The sequence below is a fragment of the Spermophilus citellus genome, assembly GCF_964194105.1.
Source record: "Spermophilus citellus genome assembly, chromosome: 2".
Classification (NCBI taxonomy): domain Eukaryota; kingdom Metazoa; phylum Chordata; class Mammalia; order Rodentia; family Sciuridae; genus Spermophilus; species Spermophilus citellus.
Window position 1 is genome coordinate 123,959,424 of NC_138183.1, and position 19,613 is coordinate 123,979,036.

General features: G+C 46.2%; 1 protein-coding gene across 1 annotated transcript in view; it reads left to right on the top strand.

Annotated features, from left to right (window-relative positions):
• The window catches only part of B3GAT1 (beta-1,3-glucuronyltransferase 1), a 28,796-nt gene extending 10,078 nt beyond the window's left edge, over positions 1-18,718 (top strand). Inside the window, exons 3-9 of the mRNA XM_081281693.1 lie at positions 1,471-1,558; positions 8,996-9,091; positions 9,241-9,387; positions 13,388-13,896; positions 14,599-14,895; positions 15,475-15,575; positions 17,304-18,718. Of these exons, the coding sequence (XP_081137819.1) occupies positions 9,088-9,091; positions 9,241-9,387; positions 13,388-13,896; positions 14,599-14,895; positions 15,475-15,561 (1,044 nt within the window). The 5' untranslated portion in view covers positions 1,471-1,558; positions 8,996-9,087 and the 3' untranslated portion in view covers positions 15,562-15,575; positions 17,304-18,718. The remainder of the gene's footprint in view (positions 1-1,470; positions 1,559-8,995; positions 9,092-9,240; positions 9,388-13,387; positions 13,897-14,598; positions 14,896-15,474; positions 15,576-17,303) is intronic.
• Positions 18,719-19,613: the final 895 nt, after the last annotated feature.

The following is a 19,613-nucleotide window of genomic DNA, read 5'->3' on the forward strand; positions in this document are numbered from 1 at the left end:
ATCACTCAATAGTGAGGCTCTGTGATTTTCCTGGACAACTGTATGAATTGCCAGAATGAAAAAACTCAACCTTAGCCATTTTCCTGAGCTCTGTAGAATTACAAATACCACATCCAGGAGGCTGGGTAGAAAGGCAGGCACCTGTCACCTTTGCCAGACTTACCTAACCTTCCTCTTGAGCCACATCATTGGGTGTTGTGTTGGAATATAGGAATAGATTCTGGGATGAGGAGCAAAGGTGTCTACAGAATAGGAGGGGGTGGATTTGGAACAGTGGGACTCTGGGCAGAGGAACGAGAACCTTGAACACCAGGATAACTAAGTTGTTGCCCAGGAAATTTACAGAATGATACTGAGCATGAACAAATCTGTATGGTGAATCAGGCAGCTGGGGTGCATTTTCAATTGAAGAGGAAAGACAAGATTCAGATCACAATGGAAGACAACTACACGCAAGGAACTGTCCTGTTCCCGTATCAGAGGGGTGTAGCTTCAGGACTCAGGCAGCACCTAGAAGCTGAGGTCCAGCCATGACAGGGGAATCAACGACAGCCCTGAGAGTCTCATGTTGGCCTCCAAAAGGATGACAAGAAGATACCTAGATAGGGGTACTCTAGGAAGAAAGATATTGGTTGGATTTTAGGCATGTCACAATGAAGCATGCCAGGAACAGTACTGCATCAGGATATGGGGGGAGTGAAGCCAAGAAAATTCAAAGGGACTTATCAGTGGCTTCACACCATGGTGGTAGGGCCAAGGCTAGCTCTTGAGATGTGAAATTATCTCTGACTATCCAGCCATTCTCTTTCTTCTTACTTCTGCTTTTGAGGTTGATATGGGAGCCCCAGCATATGCAGCTTCCTTCTTTCTTCCAGCAGCCAGAGTTTAGCTGGAAGGAGAGGAAAGCAAGTCCAAGAATCCCATGCCAGGCCCTTCCAAGCTCTGAGAGTAAGAGCAACAGGAGTGTCTGTTTATTGGCACCAACCTCATGCCAGGTAGTTTAGGACGATACTTTTTCCAATTGTCCTAACAACCTAGAGGCGGAAACACTATCTTATTCCCATTTTATAGATGGGAAAACCAGGCACACAGAGAAGAGAGGTTCATAGGGTGTCCAGGGCCCAGGCTCTTCTCAATAGTACTGTCCCTGCATGGATCACTCTTTCTGGACATAGGAGAGAAAAGGGAAGATGGAAGAGAGGTGGTGGAGGCCATGTGTACGATTGTGCCCTGCTGTGACCCTCAGGAGGGTGGGAGCTGGGCAGGAGCTGAGGAATTGAAGGTGAAGGTGGCCTATTTGCCTGGTTGTGGTGGGCATACTCTAACGTATTCCTTGTAGTTTCTTCTGGTGGTCATGCTTCTGTATAATCCCCTCCTTCTAGGTGTGAAAAGCCCTCACTATGAGCCTCTAACCAGTAGAACATGGCAAAAATGGGAGCTCTCACTCACACGATTACTTTGTGTTTGTAGGACTACAGTCTGCTCTGGATTCTGTCATTGCTGGCTTAATAAAGAAAAAGGCCATGTGGGAAGGAGCCATGTGGCAAGGTACCATGAGGTGAGCAGCCCCTACTAGCAGAGCACACTCACAACCAACAGCCAGCAAGCAGATATTGTCCTTAACCTTACCACCCCATGGCAGTGGAATCTGCCAGTGATGTGAGCTTAAAAACAGATCTTTCCCCAGTCAACTCTCTAGATGAGAACACAGCCTAGTTTTTCCTTTGCAGCCTCATGAGACCTTATGAAGCCAGGCCTGGATTCCTAACCCATGTAAATTGAAGAGAGCAAATGGGTGCTATTTTAAGCTCCTAAGAATATGATCATTTGTTTGACGTCAATAGAAAGTGAATGTGATGTGCTTGTCATGGGAATAGTGGCATCCCCTTCCAAGATCTGACATGGCTACCAGAATGGGCCTAGGGCAAGGAGAGGGGAGGATAGGATAGTAATGAAGGAGGGTAAAGGAGGTGGGAGAGGCCACTACATTCCAACATCAAACCTCTCCCCTCACCCAGGTTGGGCTGCAGGGGTTTTTTTTTGTAGGGACTGCTCCCCAGTCTTGCAAACCCCAAAGATATTCACTGTTTCTACATCATGCAGGCAAGGGCTGAATGGTCTGTGCTGTTCTGATCACTGTCCATGTTAATGTTAGATACCTTCATCCTCTCAGCCACAGGGTACCCGATCCCTGAGACATGGGCTGTCACCCATGATGGCTCTCTACATGGTGGCTTTTCACTGTGAGTCCTCCATGATTCTGCTAACCATTATCCTCTGTGCCCAGTTCTCTATCAGGTTTGTCTTATTAGCTGCCACTTTCTCCCTGACTCTTACTCTTGAAGAACTAAGCAGTAAATCATTTGTTTGCTTGTACCCCAGCTCCAGTGATCCCAAAGAGGACAAGAACCTGAGCTGTCCTCACAGGACAAAACACTTGATTTTTGCTTTCAGGTCCTCACACTTGGAAGACTCTAGGGAAAGTGGATGTACTTCTGCCTGGAGACCATTAGTTGCACAACTAAGGGAACATCAGCAAAATCATCTGGGGTCAATATTTATTATGTTCAAATTCCTCCCATGAACTAGAATGGACTTTTACTTGCAGAGAACCACACTAAACTAAAACCCAATTTTCATTTTTCACAGAATCATAATCCAGATCTAATCTGAAGGCTATTGCTAAAAAAGAAAAAGAACAACAAAGGAATTTCTTTAAAAAAAAAAAAAACTCAGTGGATTATATTTTTTTGACATTGTTGGCCTAGAAGAGAACCAAAACATAAAACTATTCTTTACACCAAGTCTGAATTGACGTAATACTTCCTTTCTGTTTGATTACTTGGCTTGGTTTTTCCCAGTTAGAAAAGAACATGGCAGAAGATCAGGAATACGATCCACAGGTGCCAGCCAGCAGGGGGTCAGGCCTGGAAATCAGGACAGACGTCCCCAGGTCCAGGCCTTCCTCTACTTCTTCATGCAGCACCATGGGAGCAGGGGGCAAGGGGGGAGTCCTGCAGCCTTAAGAGTCTCATAGACCCTTCCTGGGGGTACTGGACCTGACCATCAGAATGGGGACAGACTCAGCAAGGTCATATCAATCAAATCCTGGGGCAGAAGTCCCCAGAGGGTGGGCCCAAGTGTGGGCCAGGACATCCAGGAAGCCAGATCTAGATGTGTCTGCAGAAAAAGGCAGCAAAGGAGGCAGCTGCATCCAGAGTTTCAGACCTCTGCTCACCCTAAACATTGGGTCTTTGGGTCATGCAGCCTTTCTAAGCTTCTGTCAATTCCTGTGTCCTGCCCCATAGCAGGGCTGTGTGGGCCCCAGGGCAACTGCTGGTGGCTAGAGTGCTAGGGCCAGGTTAATGAAGTATGGATTGACTGTGCTGGGAGCTGATTAGCTCTGGCATCGGGCTTTTTCTGAGCAGTGCCTGCAGAATCAATACTAATCCCTTGATCCCATTAGGGGCTCCCGCAGATTTCTGGGACAAAGTTTGTGTCTCCCTCTGTTTGGGAAAGACCCGAGTAGGACTGGAGGGAGATGCTGGAACCTTGGCCAGCATCCCTCCCCTTATCTTTCTTTAAAATCTCCATTCCTCCTTCCTCCTGTTGTCACAACCCCACTCTCATGCCCAGAGGAATGGGGACCTTCTCCAACCACACGAGCTCCCCCAGCAACTTCTGTGATGCTGGTTATGATCCCATGCAAGGAGCCTTCAGCCTCTGCCTCTGTCTGGAAAACCCAGGCTCCTGAATGATGTGATATTAATGTACTTCTGTGCATGAATAGAGGGGGTTTTGTTTGTTTGTTTTGCAGTGCTGGGGATGGAACTCAGTGCTTCACTTATGCTAGATTCTACCACTGAGCCACATTGCCAGCCCAACTTTCTGAACCAACATTTCTTTTGTCGACTAACTCAGCAAGTTACCTGTGTACTCCATTTAGTTCATAAAGCACACTGAACCATGCCAGTGTGCCAGAGCAATGCAGGGATGGGGGGTCTCCTGGGCTCATAAGCTGCTGAGCACATGCTTACTGAGAGTCAAAACATTTGTCCCCAACCTGTTTATGATGGTAGTGCTTGTTATCATCACAGAACATTAGAGATACCATTGAAATGATGTGTTGAAATAAGTGTGTTCTTTCTATGAAAACTAAATAGTATCTCTCAAAAGACCTCGTATGGAGAATGTGGGAAAAACAGTCTCCAAATTAACTGAAGATTGATGTCATAAGTTATAAGCATTCTAATGGGTATTGCACTCAAACTGCTCACCAAGGGTTTTTCAGTTCTCTAACCACTTCTTTAACCACAATGAGCACTTGCTATGATGAGGTTGATGCCAGTTCAGCGCAAATGTCCCATTGGCTACTTCTTGGCATAGGAGAAGTCCTGGCTCTGTGCTGAAAAAGTGGAAATGTTAAAAGCCATCCAGCAATGAGCAACTTGAATTTTGGAAAAATGATCACAGATTTGTATTCAGGGGAAGCAGCAACATCTGGATCTTCAAAAGTTACTTACCTTGAAATGTGTATGGCATGTATGTATGTATCATCTGAAAGATCCTTACTTTCATGGTTTTCTTGATTCACCAACTAACTAGTGCTTCTAATCTTATTAGGTAAAAATTCTTTGATTATCCTCCAGAGATGAGTGGTGTAGATGAATTCTGAGTTTGTTTGTAACTAGCCTGAAACATGTGTGGACACACATATGCACATGCACACACATCTCTCAAACATTATGTGCACCTCACACATCACTTGCCTTGGAGTGACCTGTGTAAAATCTCCTCTGATTTGGACTAGGAGACCCTTGAGGGAAGTCCCTGTTTTCTTTGACACCCACAGATCTAACAGTGCCTTGCTCACTTTGGATGTGCATAATTTTTGACAAATGGAATTCAATGAGTCCCTTCAGGGATGCTGGGCATTACTGAGGCTTTTTTAAATTTATTTTTTAACAAACACATGTTCAGAAAAAAAGCCTTTCCAAACTGTAGAATTGGTCAGCCTTGAACCAACCTTGTACACTCTCCTGACCCTCTCAGACCCAGCCATTCCTGGCTGTCCAGCCTGATTTGCCCAAATTTTAAATGATCAGAACCTTTCTCTCTGAGTCTCAGGCACGCCCTAGGTCTCATCCACAGCCCAGGGCACTCTAAAACTAATGAATTCCTATAGATAGTTGTTTCCAGATATGATCCATCTCCATAAGTTTATGTGCTTTCATGATGTCCCAATGGACAGCTGTTATTTTGTCCTTCTGGCTTTGTCTCTGGCCTAGATACCCACCTGGATACCATCTGCTTCAAGCAGGATGTTTTAGTCAGCTTTTTTTGCTGCTGTGTCTAAAGAATCTGACCAGAACAATTTTAGAGGAGGAAACATTTATTTGAGGGCTCATGGTTTCAGAGGTCTTAGTCCATAGAAGGCCGACTTCATTCCTTGGGGCTCAAGATGAGGCAGAACATCATGGCAGAAGAGTACGGCAGAGGGAAGTAGCTCACATGGTGGTCAGGAAGCAGAGAGAGAGACTCCACTTGCCAGATACAAATATATACCCCAAAGCCACACCCCAGTTTTGCTTCAGGTACCAGTTAATACTTATCAGGGGATTCATTCAATGATTAGTTTAAGGCTCTCACAGCTCAATCATTTCCCCTCTGAACTCTGTCACGTTGTCTACACATGAGCTTTTGGGGGATATCTCACATCCAAACCGTAACATAGGACATTTCTTCATTCTCACAGAGCCCCAACTATCTTAGCTTCAATAAACTAAAATGGCAGAACTGAAAATTCTGTAAAACTCTTCTGACCAATCTCAAAGTTTTAAGGATGAAAGCAGAAATCAAGAGGGGCAAGCAGCATAACCATAGTCCCATGTAGAGCCGACCAGGATACTGCTGCCACCAGCTGCTGCTGCTCCTCCTCCAGTGACTGTCCCCCACTGGGCCTCACCCCTGGTACCTACAATGTAGGCTTTGTCTCTGCCCAGTGGATGCTTTGAGAAATCTCAGGAGAAGGGAGCCTCCTCATTTCCTCACTTGCTGAGGGAGAGACAGTGGTGATAGTCAGGGTCTGTCACAGGCATGGGTATGAGTGTAGGGGTAGGGAGACATGGCCACAGCAGAGCCTGGATCTTCACACTTGCTCACACTACATTTCCTCTCTCACTGTAACCCCCCATTCCTCCTTCACCTTGCTCTCCCCACCATTGCCCCCTCTTCTTTCCTGGGCGCTCCTGGCTAGACCAGGCTTCTCTTACCACCTTTGTGTTTATTCTTCTGCCCATCCCAACCAAGGGCCCAGAAGCCATTCTGAGTTCCACAGTGGATACAACGTGCAACCACAGATAACTACCATCCTTCCTCAAGCAGAAGCTATAGGCTGTGGAGGAGTAACCCACATTGGATATCCCTGCAGCCCTGTCTTGGATTCAGGCATAGGTGCACCCTCCCCCAACCCCACTCCCTACACACACTCAGGCATCATTTCCCATGATTCCACCCCCTGCTGGCCAGATGGCTTTCTCCAAGACTGAGGACTCTCTTGGTTCTACTTAATAACCGCCTGGTAATTAGCTCCACAATTTTGCCACTATGCTTATAATAGCCTCCATTAAAGTTATGGGGTTTTCAAGCCGTAATGGCTTCCAAAGTAATTAATGCACAACTGGGTTTATTGCAAGTTTATTTTTAGAGCTTTTCTCCCTCAATCCCCTCCCTTTCCTCTCATAGATATTTTGACCAAAAACTAAATGAGTTCAGATGCTGCTGTGGCTTCTTGTACCATGTCCCTATCTTTTCCCTTTTATATTTGCTTCATTGTCCAGTCAGGTTCTGGGACCTACAACACAAGCAGTTGGGATGGAGGACAGTGGCTCTTGAACAGGTGTTTGTCCAGGCCAGAGAAAGCCTGTGGCCTATATGTGTCCCCATGTCTGACTCAGTTCTGAGGGGTTCAGGCGTGCTCCTGATGATAGCATATAGCCACATGGCCCTGATTTAAAACTAACTGTACCATTTTCTAATTATTGACCAGGGGCAAATTACTATCTCTGATTTCCATGGATCCAACTATAAAATAGGGATCATGATAATACCCGCCTCACAGGGTGGTTGTGAGTACTTCGGGGAGCAGATGTGTGTTAACTGTTGAGCTTAGTCCTTGTACATCATGAACACTATGGGAAACCTTGTTGTCATTAACAAGAGCCCAAGCAGACCAGTGGGAGGTTGAGCAGGTGTCAGAGGTGGAAGCTGTGGGATAAAGTGACTTCCCAAAGGGTAAAGCCTATTAAAAGCAGGAAAGTACTGACATGGAAGCTAGCCCCATATCAACTGAGTGGGTGTGGTGCTCACTTTCTTTCCTCAGTTTTCTCCATCCAGGAATTAAAAGCTTCAGGAAAACCAGGATGTTTAAGAAAGCTTCTATGTGAATCTCTAAGAACATAGAATAAATCTTCTCAGATGTTTTGGTAGCCTAAGTCAGGCCTAGACTCCCCGTTTAGGTCCATTTTCTGTTACTATAACAGAATACCTGAGTCTGGGTGATACAAAAGAAAAGTAGTTTATTTAGCACATGATTCTCTGGAGTTTGGGAAGTCTAAGATTATGGTGCTAGTGAGGGCCTCATTCTGCTTCAACTCATGATAAAGCAGAAAGCCAAGCAAGCACAAATGGAAGAGATAAAACATGATGGATAGCCTTGCTTTATAACAACTTGTTCTTGCAAGGATGAACCCACTCTTGTGAGAAAGGTAATAATCCCTCCTAATAATATCATCACCTCTTAATGGGCCCACCTCTGTATAGTGCCACAACAACAAGCAAATTTCAACACATTTCAGAGAGGACAAACCATATTAAAGCATAGCACTCCCCATCCTTCTTTAGATGTAACATAAGGTCACATCAGCCAGAATATGGCATTTATTTGGAACCCTATAGAGCCCTGCCAGTAGCCTGCACTCTGATCCAGAGGGTGTGGCATAAGGTCACTCTGCTTCTCACACAAGACCCATAGCATTCTTATGTGCCACTAGGCTCTGTCATTTATAGGGTCAGCTAAGGAGTGCTGTAGAGCACAACAGCTCAGAATGATGGTTCCTCCTGCATTGGCCTCTGTTTCCTTTAACCCTAATGTTCTGTCACTTAAGGTAAGGCTGATGCTTGTATCTGCCCTCAGACAGATTCTGGAGGCAGTGGACTTTTGGTGGGAAGAGGTGAGCAGAGGCTGACCCAGGAAACCAGAATGGAAAGCAAAGTTTGGTATTCCAAAGGGCATCAGAAGAGAAGAGAAGACCTGAGAAGAATAAAAGCACATTACTTCCCAAACTGGGGACAACAAAATCCTGGTCATCATGTCCAAGTACAGAACCTGGCACTCATCCTGCATGGAGCAGTGCCCCAAAAGAATTTCCTATGGACAATATTAGAGGAATGCATTTACCACATTTCTTCCCAAAACCTAACCCTAAAAGATCTCTTCCTTGTTCTTGAAGGAAGCCTCCTAACTCTATTGCAGTACCCAGGCTATGGGGGAAAAAAAAATCTGGGCCCACAAATTTGGATATCACAAAAGCTAACGTTTCTTGTACTCTTACATGGGAGACAACCCTAAGAGCTTTATGAACATCAACTCATTTAATTCTAATAGCAGCCTTGAGAAGTAGATACACAATTTTCTAGAAGAGAAATACTAAAGTGCAGTGCAGGGTTGATGTAACTGTGCGAAGATCACAGCTTGTGGATGAAACACTTGGGACTTAAACTAAGGCAGGTATCTCTGAAGCTGTGGCTGTAATGCCTATACCCTATTGACTCTTATTAATGGACCCTCAGCAGAGATGAGGTCTTCAGAGAGAAGATCAAGGAAGACTTCATTGAGAAACTTGATTCTATATGTCCCAGAGTGGGGCCTGACTCTTACTGGGGGTCCACACCCATGCTTCGGTCTCTGGCCATCCTCTTCTGCTCTCTCTTACAGGTGTCCATCTCTGAGGGTTCCTGACCTTGCCCCTGGACAACTTCCCCTTCTCAGACTCCTATCAGGCTGGACTCTGCAAACCTGCTTCTGCAATGGGTGGGTTGTGAATGCTGGTAAGACCTACTAGCCAGCGTTCAGCTTCTCTGTTCTCTCCATGCCTGGCCGGCCGGCCCATGCCTTTTCTTTTTTCCCCTGTGCTGCCGCTGCCCTGTGGCCACCCCTCTCCTGACCTTACCGCCACTCAGGTAATGAGGAGCTGTGGGCGCAGCCAGCCTTGGAGATGCCGAAGAGACGGGACATCCTTGCGATCGTCCTCATCGTGCTGCCCTGGACTCTTCTCATCACTGTCTGGCACCAGAGCACTCTTGCACCTCTACTTGCTGTGCACAAGGGTGAGCCCTGCCTAGCCTCCCTGCCTAGTTCCCAGCCCAGTTTCCTTAGTGAGAGCTCCTTGAAAGAGCTTGTTACTCTCAGTTCCCAAGAGGAGGGGCCATATCATGCTACACAGGGCCACTGGGATTATTCAGGAAGTAAAAGGGTGAGAGGCAAGCCTGTGGATATGCCTCTATTGTGATTTTGCAGGAAAGAAACAGCTGAGCAAAACCTCTGAGCAGGCTTGGAATTTTGACAGTTTGAATAATTTCAGTGTGTTCCAAGATATGACAGGTAGCTTTTAATTGTCTGGTACTGGTACTTGGTGATTTAGGATAGGGTAAGATTGGCTTGCAGTTTTTGATCAAGGAGGTGGGTGGGGGTGTGCCTCTGAGTTGGTTCGTTGGCATATGAAAAGTGGTTTGCAGACAATTGTTTATTATTTCTAGCTAGTCCTGGGAGAGGTAGCCCCTTCTCAGGTCTGTAAGGCCCCAAGAAACCAAAGCAACAACCAGGTGCCATAGCACACACCTGTAATCCCAGCTACTTGGGAGACTGAGGTAGGAGGATTGCAAGTTCAAGGCTGGTCTTCACAATTTAATGAGAGCCTGTCTCAAAATATAAAATAAAAAGGGCTGGGGATGTAGCTCAGAAGAGCGCCTCTGGGTTCAATCCATAGTACAACAGACAGAAACCCTACACACACACACACACACACAAAAATCAAATACAGAAAATTTTAAAACAAACAAACATGATTAATACTCACATGCAGAGACAACTACATATACAGTTTTACCTCCTGATCCCATATGCAAAGAACAGGATCACTTAGTGGGGAGTGAGGAAGAAAGGATAGGATTTCTGGCCTGTATTGTTTGTGTGTGTGTGTGTGTGTGTGTGTGTGTGTGTGGTTATTTGTTTTATTTTGGGTTGCTGAAGATCAAATCCAGCATCTTGTGTATACTAGGCAAGCACTCTACCACTGGACCAACAACCTTATCCTGTATTGTGTTATAGCACCTTTAAGAAGAGTATACAGCTTGTCCCCTTTTCTTACTTAGAAAACCCTAGTATCTAGTGGCAGTAGGCCTGGAAAGAGGAAGAATCCTATTAGGAGCTAGTGGAAGAATTGGGATTTGAACTACCTTCTCCCAGCTGAGTCCCAGGGTTGCCTTTCCCTCTCACACCTAAACACTTTATACCCCAAAGGCTTCTATGTGCTCCACATCTGCCCTCATTGCTTAGCCTTCAGTCTCATGTTTTCATGTCCCCTCCCACTCCAGCCCCCAATACACACACACATATGCAACACTTGGGGGAAGCAGCAATTCTACCAAAGCAAAGTGTCTTCTTTTCCTGCCCATGGTGCTAAGAAGGGACTCCAGGGCTTCCCATGTACTCACATGCTAGGCAGGCACTCTACTAGTATTGAACTACCCCCTCCCCGCAGCCCAATGTGAATTATCTTACTTGTGATCATGATAAAACAGGAAGGCACCCAAGCCTATCCCAGGGATGAAGATAGTGGTACTGAAGTAGGATCTGGGTTTCCACTGTAGCCTGTACCTTAAGTGACTCAGATGCAGGCCATATCCACAAATCACAGCCTACACTGTGCTGCTTCACACAGATAAACATCTTGCAAACCCCTAGAGTTTCCTGAAGCTTTCAGGAGAAAGAGCTAAGCTTAAGATTGCTGTAGCCTCACTGCCTGTGCTGGACACTTTGGGCTTCTCTGATGTTGTCTTCTGCTGACCCCAATGCCTCTGGTGCTTGTCAGTTTAGAACTGTTGTTATCCTGCCAATACATCATCCCAGAGGGGTTCAAACTACCATCTAGAAAAATGATGATAGTATGTTCATTGCTGGCAGAGCTAGAGTTGGAGACATTAGGCTGTTTTACTTCCCAAGGATGGTAACTTGACATTGTCTTCTCTGAACATCCCAAGAGGGATTGGGTGAAATCTGCAGTTAAATGACGTTAGGGTCACAAGGAGGCCTTTATGTCTCAGAAGTGCAGAAGCCCGAAAGCCAGTGGGAAGGGCAGAGTACAGGTACAGGATCCCAATTCACAGAGAACTTTCCCAGGGAAAATATTTGGGATAATCTGGACAGCAGAACACTTGGCAAAATGGTCCTAAATCTCCTTTCCAAACCATGACTTCTAAGACTTTATTGACCATAGGATGAATTAAACTAATATCTTTGTCAGAATCCTGAACACCCATCCCTCTTAGTTCAACCTAGTTTTCTTTTCACAGTTCTTCCCAAAACTTCTCCCCAAAAAAACACTTTTGAAGACCTGTACTTGTGCTAGTCTCCCCCTGCCACAATATCTTCTCTGTAGCATGGGTAATAGACTCACAGCTCCTGTTATGTGTCTTGTGCCATTGGCCTGTGAGCACTAAGAGCTGGAGCAGGTCCTCTTCTGGGTTTATCTGCATTAGATTCCACACCAGCACCCACACAGCTTGCATGCTGCTAACGATGGTGGAAGTTGAACAGAGGAAGGGAACAAAATGGTTGATGCCTAGCATCCTCTCTTTGACCTTGCTCCAGCCCTTTCATTTCATCTTTACTGAAACTGTATGGAGCCATGAGGAAGTAGGACAGCTAATGTCCTTCTACACACCAGGAAATGACAGCAAATATGCCTTGCAGTGCTCTGAGTCCTTCAAGTGTCTCGACTCATTAATCTACATAATAACTCAATAAAGTAGATGCTATTATTAGTTCCATTTTACAGTCACTGAAATCAAGGCACCAAAAGCTAAGTAACTTGTTCAAGGACATATAGTTAATAAAGACAGAAAGACAGGTTTCTATGTCTGTCCTCTGACCATGATCCCTCCACTGAGAGTATGTGAGCCACACTATCATTGCTACATGAGTTTTTCAAACAGAATGACATAACTTGGAAAGTAGAAACTCATTGAAAACAAGAATGCCATTGCTCTTGATTTTCCTTCTATAAGACTGTTCAATTCCCCATGGAAGAGGATGTCCAGCATGTAAGAAATACCTAGGTCATTAGAGCTTCCTGCACTTGAAGCAAGTTGCCTGAAGGAAGTAATATCCCCATGTCTGGGACTGTTTACTCAGAGAGCAGGATTTGCAAGTTTCAGTGTCCCTGGTGACATCCTTGAGGTGGAGACAATAACACTAATAGGGTGGTAGTACAGTGGTGTGCAGTTAGTGTCTCAGATAGCTCAGTGAGTGTGCCAAGAAGGTGCAGATTAGGAGATTGACACCAAACCCTTGGAAGAAGCTAAACAGGTCTGTTTGTCCTTTTTTTTTCCTTTTTTTTTTTTTTTTATATACCAAAATGGAGGAATATATGCAATCAGGAATAATATTCAGGTTTCAAAATTATTTTTACAATTATGGGTAAAACTCACTAAAACCCAATGCAATAATTAAATATTAGGTTCTTCACCAAGATTCTAAGAATTGATTGTATATGGCCAAAGGGAAAGAGGCCCCACTTAACTAAAAGATTTGAAAAAAAATCTGGGGCAAGTTAATATTGGGATCCTTCAGGATCCACAGTGTGATGCAGCCATGAGATTAATGCTACCCTTGAGTTTTGTGACATCCCCACCACAGAATTGCCAGTGTCAATCTGCTATGTAGTTAGTTGCACCAGATAAGGAGGGCACTAGGGAAGGGAGGGTCAGGACACCATCATATAAAATCCAATGTGTTTAGGAACTGAGAGTACAAGCTTGGACTATGGCCAGCTGTACTCAAATAATTACAGGACTGTCTAATGTGAAGATAAGGGAGAGATTATTTCCATGTCATCTAGGGAGTTAGGGAAATCCCTGTGAGAATTCCAGGGGTGCAGATTTCAACTTTAATTCTAACAGGTCCCGCAGATAAAGCAGTATCCTGCTGATGTTCCTGCAGAAGGGTAGAGAGGGCTGTCTTAGTAGGGTAGTTGGAGTCAGTGTCCAGTAATGGGGCCAGAGTCAGGCCAGCATTTGTCCCCACACCGCCTGTCTCTCATCTCTGCAGATGAGGGCAGCGACCCACGGCGGGATGCGGTGCCAGGCACAGACTCAAGGGAGTACTGCATGTCCGACCGTGACATCGTGGAGGTCGTGCGCACCGAATACGTATACACTAGGCCCCCGCCTTGGTCCGACACACTACCCACCATCCACGTCGTGACGCCCACCTACAGCCGCCCAGTTCAAAAGGCCGAGCTGACGCGCATGGCCAACACGCTGCTGCATGTTCCCAACCTGCACTGGCTAGTGGTGGAGGATGCACCTCGTCGTACGCCACTGACTGCGCGTCTTCTGCGCGACACCGGTCTCAATTACACTCACCTGCATGTAGAGACGCCCCGCAACTACAAGTTGCGAGGAGATGCCCGTGACCCACGCATCCCACGGGGCACCATGCAGCGCAACCTGGCCCTGCGCTGGCTGCGAGAGACTTTCCCACGTAACTCCACCCAGCCTGGCGTGGTGTACTTTGCTGACGATGACAATACCTACAGTCTGGAGCTCTTTGAGGAGGTGCGGGAGGGATGAAGAGGAAGGAGAGTTGGCAGGCAGAGATTAGAGATGCTGATGGATGCAGGGCCTCTAGCAAGAAGAAAGACGCTGGGGAATTTTGGGTGTGGGTACATACACATAAAGAAACCCAGGAAAGGGGGTCGCCAAACTGGGGTGGGTGAAGACACAAGAGGACCAGGGAAGGGCATAGAAAATACCATATGTTGGCAAAAGCATCCTCCACTGGTTAAAGGCAAGAGTGGTGGTGGCACTCCTAAATGGCCCTGGCCTTAGAGGAGTGGTTTGAGGTCTTTGAGTAGGGCCATTTTATATGACAACAAGAAACCTTTTCAGTGGAACAGTTTGAGTTTCTTTGGAGTCCTGGGTCATGCAAGCCTAGGGGAGGAGGAGTCATCATTTCAGACAGATAAATGGCAACAATGAAATGTTTTGTGCAAGGGAGAAAACAGCAATTGGGTCACATTGAGAAGGTGGTCAGCTGGATTGGGAGTTGGGTCCTGCCTGCAGCCTAGAGGAGATTCCCTTTGCAGGAGCCCATCAGTTGCCATCTCCAGGATGGCATATAGAGGTAGGGTGGGACTGTATTTCCCTTCCCCATGACTTTAAATGGACCCCACACATATAATTAATTGATTTCACCTCCCTTGGGGATGGGTGCCATTCAGTAGACTCAGGTGTTCTGACTCTGGCTTCCCCTTGTAGATGCGCAGCACCAGGAGGGTGTCCGTGTGGCCTGTGGCCTTTGTTGGTGGACTTCGATATGAGGCCCCACGGGTGAACGGGGCAGGGAAGGTGGTTGGCTGGAAGACAGTGTTCGATCCCCATCGACCATTTGCCATAGACATGGCTGGATTTGCTGTCAACCTGAGGCTCATTCTACAGCGAAGCCAGGCTTACTTCAAGCTGCGTGGCGTGAAAGGAGGCTACCAGGAAAGTAGCCTCCTTCGAGAACTTGTTACCCTCAATGATTTGGAGCCCAAGGCATCCAACTGTACCAAGGTAGGAATCTCTACAGAATTAATGACTGTAATGCAAGTGTTCCTATGACCATTAAGAGCCTCTCTACAGATCAGGGGCAAGGAAACACCTCAAAATGATCTTGCCTGTTTGAAACCCCCACTCGGGAAGATAGTTTATCTTCCACAATGAAAGTAGGCAGGGACATGGGAGGCGTGGCCATAGGGTCATAACCAAGAATTATTAGCCATGCATCTAAACAAATGTACTCTTTGCCCGCCCCCCACACACAAACATGCACACATCATGGCAGATGCACACACACCTGTGTATGCACACATACATGTGCACACATACATACACACTTGTGAAATCTTGGGACTTGTCTATTTTCTGTTCTATATATCTCATTTCCAACAGATATTTTGAATACATCACATGTACAAACAGCAAGAATGAGGGGTTAGGTAGAAATAAAGAACAGCTGAGAAAGTCTTGATGGAACAAGGGTGGCAAGGGAGGGGGCAGGAGGACTACTTGCAGGATGTAGGAGGCAGAAGGGAGGTGGCAGAGTGAGGTTGAAAACCTGCCTTACTTTGTTTTGTGTCTCTGGACACACAGATCCTGGTCTGGCACACACGAACAGAGAAACCGGTGTTGGTGAATGAGGGGAAGAAGGGCTTCACTGACCCCTCAGTGGAGATCTGAGCCTCAGGATGAAGGTAGGAGGGAGACCAGGGAGGGCACTGAACTGCACAGCACAACACCAGGTTTGGGTGCAGCATCAGTCTCTAAGGGGTTTGCTCTCAGTCTTTCATCATGGAAAGACAGGGCAGATGTGAACAAGAGAGGAAGAGGTGTGGCCAAGTCTCCTTCCTTTTTGCCACCTGATGGTTAACAGGTGTCAGCCTTCACCCACATAGCTGGGTCCTTCTGCCACCAGACACTCCAAAAAATGTCCACTGAGACACTTCCTCATGACAACTTGCTATGGTTATGCTGGCCACAAAACCCCAGCAAGGACTGCTATTTAGACATGCTGAATGCATTCCGTCATCCAAAGGTTATATTTTCTTCTTTTGGTTCCCCCTCAGTCAACTGGCTGTGTCAAGATCCATGCATTGCTCCATGTCAAAGGCACCATGGTTCTGTAGTCACAGTGTAGCACACAGTGAAAGCATATATCCCAGAACTCACTTTAGCACCCAGGCCTACCCTTTTCTGTTTGACCTAACTTTGCTTCTCTCTTTCTTCATCTGTGAAATCAGTTGCCCGGAGTACTAAGAACAATCTGTGGCACATAATAAATACAATATAAGTGTCACCTATGTTGATCTGATTCTTTAAAATCCCTCTATTGAGGTAGTCTACATGATCTACCTACAATTTAGAGGTTCATAAATGATTTCAGAAAAGCAAAGTAACTTATCCAAGGTGACACACTGGCACAAGTGAATTGTACTTGGCCATGCCAAGAATTTTGAGGGACTTTTTTATGATCCTACTTTGCTTCTTGAAAACACCTCTTACTTGGGACTCCCTATTTAGGTCATGCCACACAGAGGTGAGAGCTCAGGTAGTGGACAGACATCTATTCTCTGGCCCCAGAACATTTGCAGACTCCCTGCCCAAAGGGTCTACAGGTTGTCACTCTGCCTGTTTTGTCCCTTGATCTTAAGTCACCTTGGCCAGTGTCACTTAGAACAAATCAGTATAGAGCTTGGTATAGGGTTCATTCCCTATTTGTTAGTGGAAGAACCTCCTCAGGAAGATCTCCATTAGGGGCTCAACACTGAGCAGTTTACTACACTGGCTGTCCCCTGTCTGATCCCACCCTGAGCTGACACCTCTTTTGTTCCCCCTCTCCCTTCACAGGAGCCTCCTTCTTTGACACTGTTCTTGGCCTTCCATCCTCTCTCCACAGCTGATGGGCCCTCCAAGGCAGAGTCCTAAGGAACTACCATCACCTCCTTTCTATTCTGGGGGCTTTCAAAGAGAGCCCAGCTTGATGACAGGACAAAGGACAAAATTTAAGCACAGAAATTCCAGACTTATTGTTCTCTCCATCCAATGTGACCAGGGAGCCTGAAAGACCTGAGGGCAAGGGGGTCTGGTTGCCAGCAAAGCCAGTGCTCAGCTCACCTCTATATAAGCAAGTGCCATGGGCATCCACGCCTGCCCTGTAATGTTGCTGGGGCTGGGAGGGAGGTGAGAAGACCCTGCAGTCCAGTGGAGCATGGTCCTCCCTTGCTCCCTGCTCCTTGGCCAAGCACGACCACACAGGATGCTCAGCAGGGAATTCCGAAGATAGAGAGCAACTCCAGGCATTGTGAATGCCCTACTCCTTGGCATCCGCTCCTCCTGAGCACTGCTCCCAAATCAGACATACCTCTGGCTCTCCTCTGGTTCATGTTTACAGAGCATAATAAGGCTGTCTTCTATCTCAACAGGTGCCCAGCCCTGCGTGGGGGGAGCCTAAGCCTGTCAGTGGATTCCTCCTGTACCTCAGGCTGTGGTGGGAATGGACTCCCTTTCTCTTGCCCACTTTCCCCAAGCCTTCTTCTCCAACACTGGCAAAGGAGGTGGGCCTAGAGCCACACAGGTCACTGAATGACCTGGACCAAGAACAACATGACCCCCACTATCCATACACTACCTCCCCACCCTGCCCTGGGCTATAGCCCCTTGCCTGGCCCAGGGTGGGGAGGGAAGAAACCTTCTTCCTGTGGCTACTGAAAACTGCAGGCCTCACGGCTACAGTAAGCAATGATAGGTGAGGCAGACAGCTCCTCCAGCCTTGAGAGTAGAAGGGGCTAGGAGAGTCCCCAACTTCTTTCTGCTCCTATTTTGAGGGATGAGAAATTAGATTGGAGAGATTTAGGGAAAAGGGGCAGGGATCAGTTGGACACTAAGGAAAGGAGACTTGAGCACAAACTGCTCATTCTAATTTAAAATATAAAAGGGGAAATAAAATCTCACTTCTCCTAAAGCTGGGAGCATGCAGAGCCGGCCCACCTCATATCCAGCTGTCCCCTCTCCACTCCAGAGAGAGAACAGAGTTGCAAACTGCTGCCTCTACCCAGGGAGTAGTGGCTCCCTGGTTCTCCCAGGGCCCTAGAGAGGTCCCTGGCTCTCTGACCAGGACAGCCCCTCTGGTGGTGATCACATGCTCCTGAAAGTTGGAAGCACAATTTTCCTCCCACGTGAAGGAAAAGTAAAGGGCCTGTGCCTACTGCAGAGGTGTTTATTTTTTAACTGCTAACAGCCCCTTCCCTTACTCCATTAAAATTTATAGGACAGGTCTGAGGGCCATGCAGAAACCACTCCTGGATGTGTGTGTGGGATTCAGTCCAGACACCTAACATTCAGAGTATAGTATTGGCTGCCTATTCTGAAATGAATATAACTTCCCACTGTATTCATGAAACCATCTGATTAAATCAGATCCCTGAATCACCTTGCAGGATGTTTTCCCCAGCCTCTTATACTTTGGATATTGCTTTGGAAACTGACCCCTTGGCATCAAGTGTGATGGCATGGGACAGAGGAAGGAGGTGGGCATAGGGCATCCATAGATGAGTGAATTTATGTCTGGGCATTCTACTGCCTCATGAAAACTAGCCCTGAATACCAAGGTCAAATTGGCTGGTATGAGAACACCTTCTTAGCCAAAAACCTAGGGCTTATTTTCAGGAAATTAATAATGAACAACAAAATGAGGATTTTTATTTTATTTTATTTTTTTGGCAGATTGCTAATTCAGTTGTTTTCACCTAATATCCTCTCTTAGCTGCATGTATATTTATTTATAATTATAACCCTGGTGGACTGCAGCCTTCATCTTTGTTGGGAATGAGTTTGTTATAAGTCAGAATTGGGTCCACAATGACGACTTGTTTTTCAAACCCAGTCTGTTCCCTGCTCCATTGCTGGTGATCCCCACCGTAAAGAACCGAAGCCAGGGGTTAGGAGTTTCCAAGGCAGTGGCTGGGGTGAGGGGGAGCCCAGGCAGCTGCACCATCTGATCTCTTTTAATTTAACTGTATTTAATTTGTTTTCAAAATTAAAAGTCAAATATGGTTTTTAACAGTCCTAATTCTTTTCAGCCCTGCCTTATTTTTATTCTCATTTATTAACGTAACTATCCAACAATTATTTGTCAGGTGCCTACCATGAGCCAGCATTATTCTAGAAGCCAGAAAATGCCAGTGTGTGTGGGGGGGAGGCCCCTGTCTTCATGGAGCTTACCCTCTACTGAGAGGAGGGGGATCATAGCAAAAAAAAAAAAAAAATATATATATATATATATATATATATATAGTATTTCAGATGGGATCTGCTGAAAGAAGAACAAAGCCAGTTGGGAGAGATGGAGAACAGTAAGAAGAGAGGCTCAGATTCTTTAGAGGGCAGTCAGAAGGCCTCTGAAAAGGGACTTGTTTTCCCTATTTATTTATTTCTGCTCTTATTAGTATATTTTATAGTTAATAACTATAGTTATACATAATAACTCTTTTGACATGCATGGAATATAATTTGTTCCTGATAAGGCAATTTTGAGTAAAGCAGCAATACCCCAACATATAGTGTTCTAAGAAGAAAGAACTCTTCCTAGGTGGAAGAGTGCTTAGCTATGAACATGAGCACAAAATGTTCACAGCTAAGCACATCATGTGGCTGCAACAGATTGGGCAAGGGAAATGGGTGGAGTAGGTGTGACAGGTATGTGAGGAGGGTACCCAGAACATATTAGCTCCAAG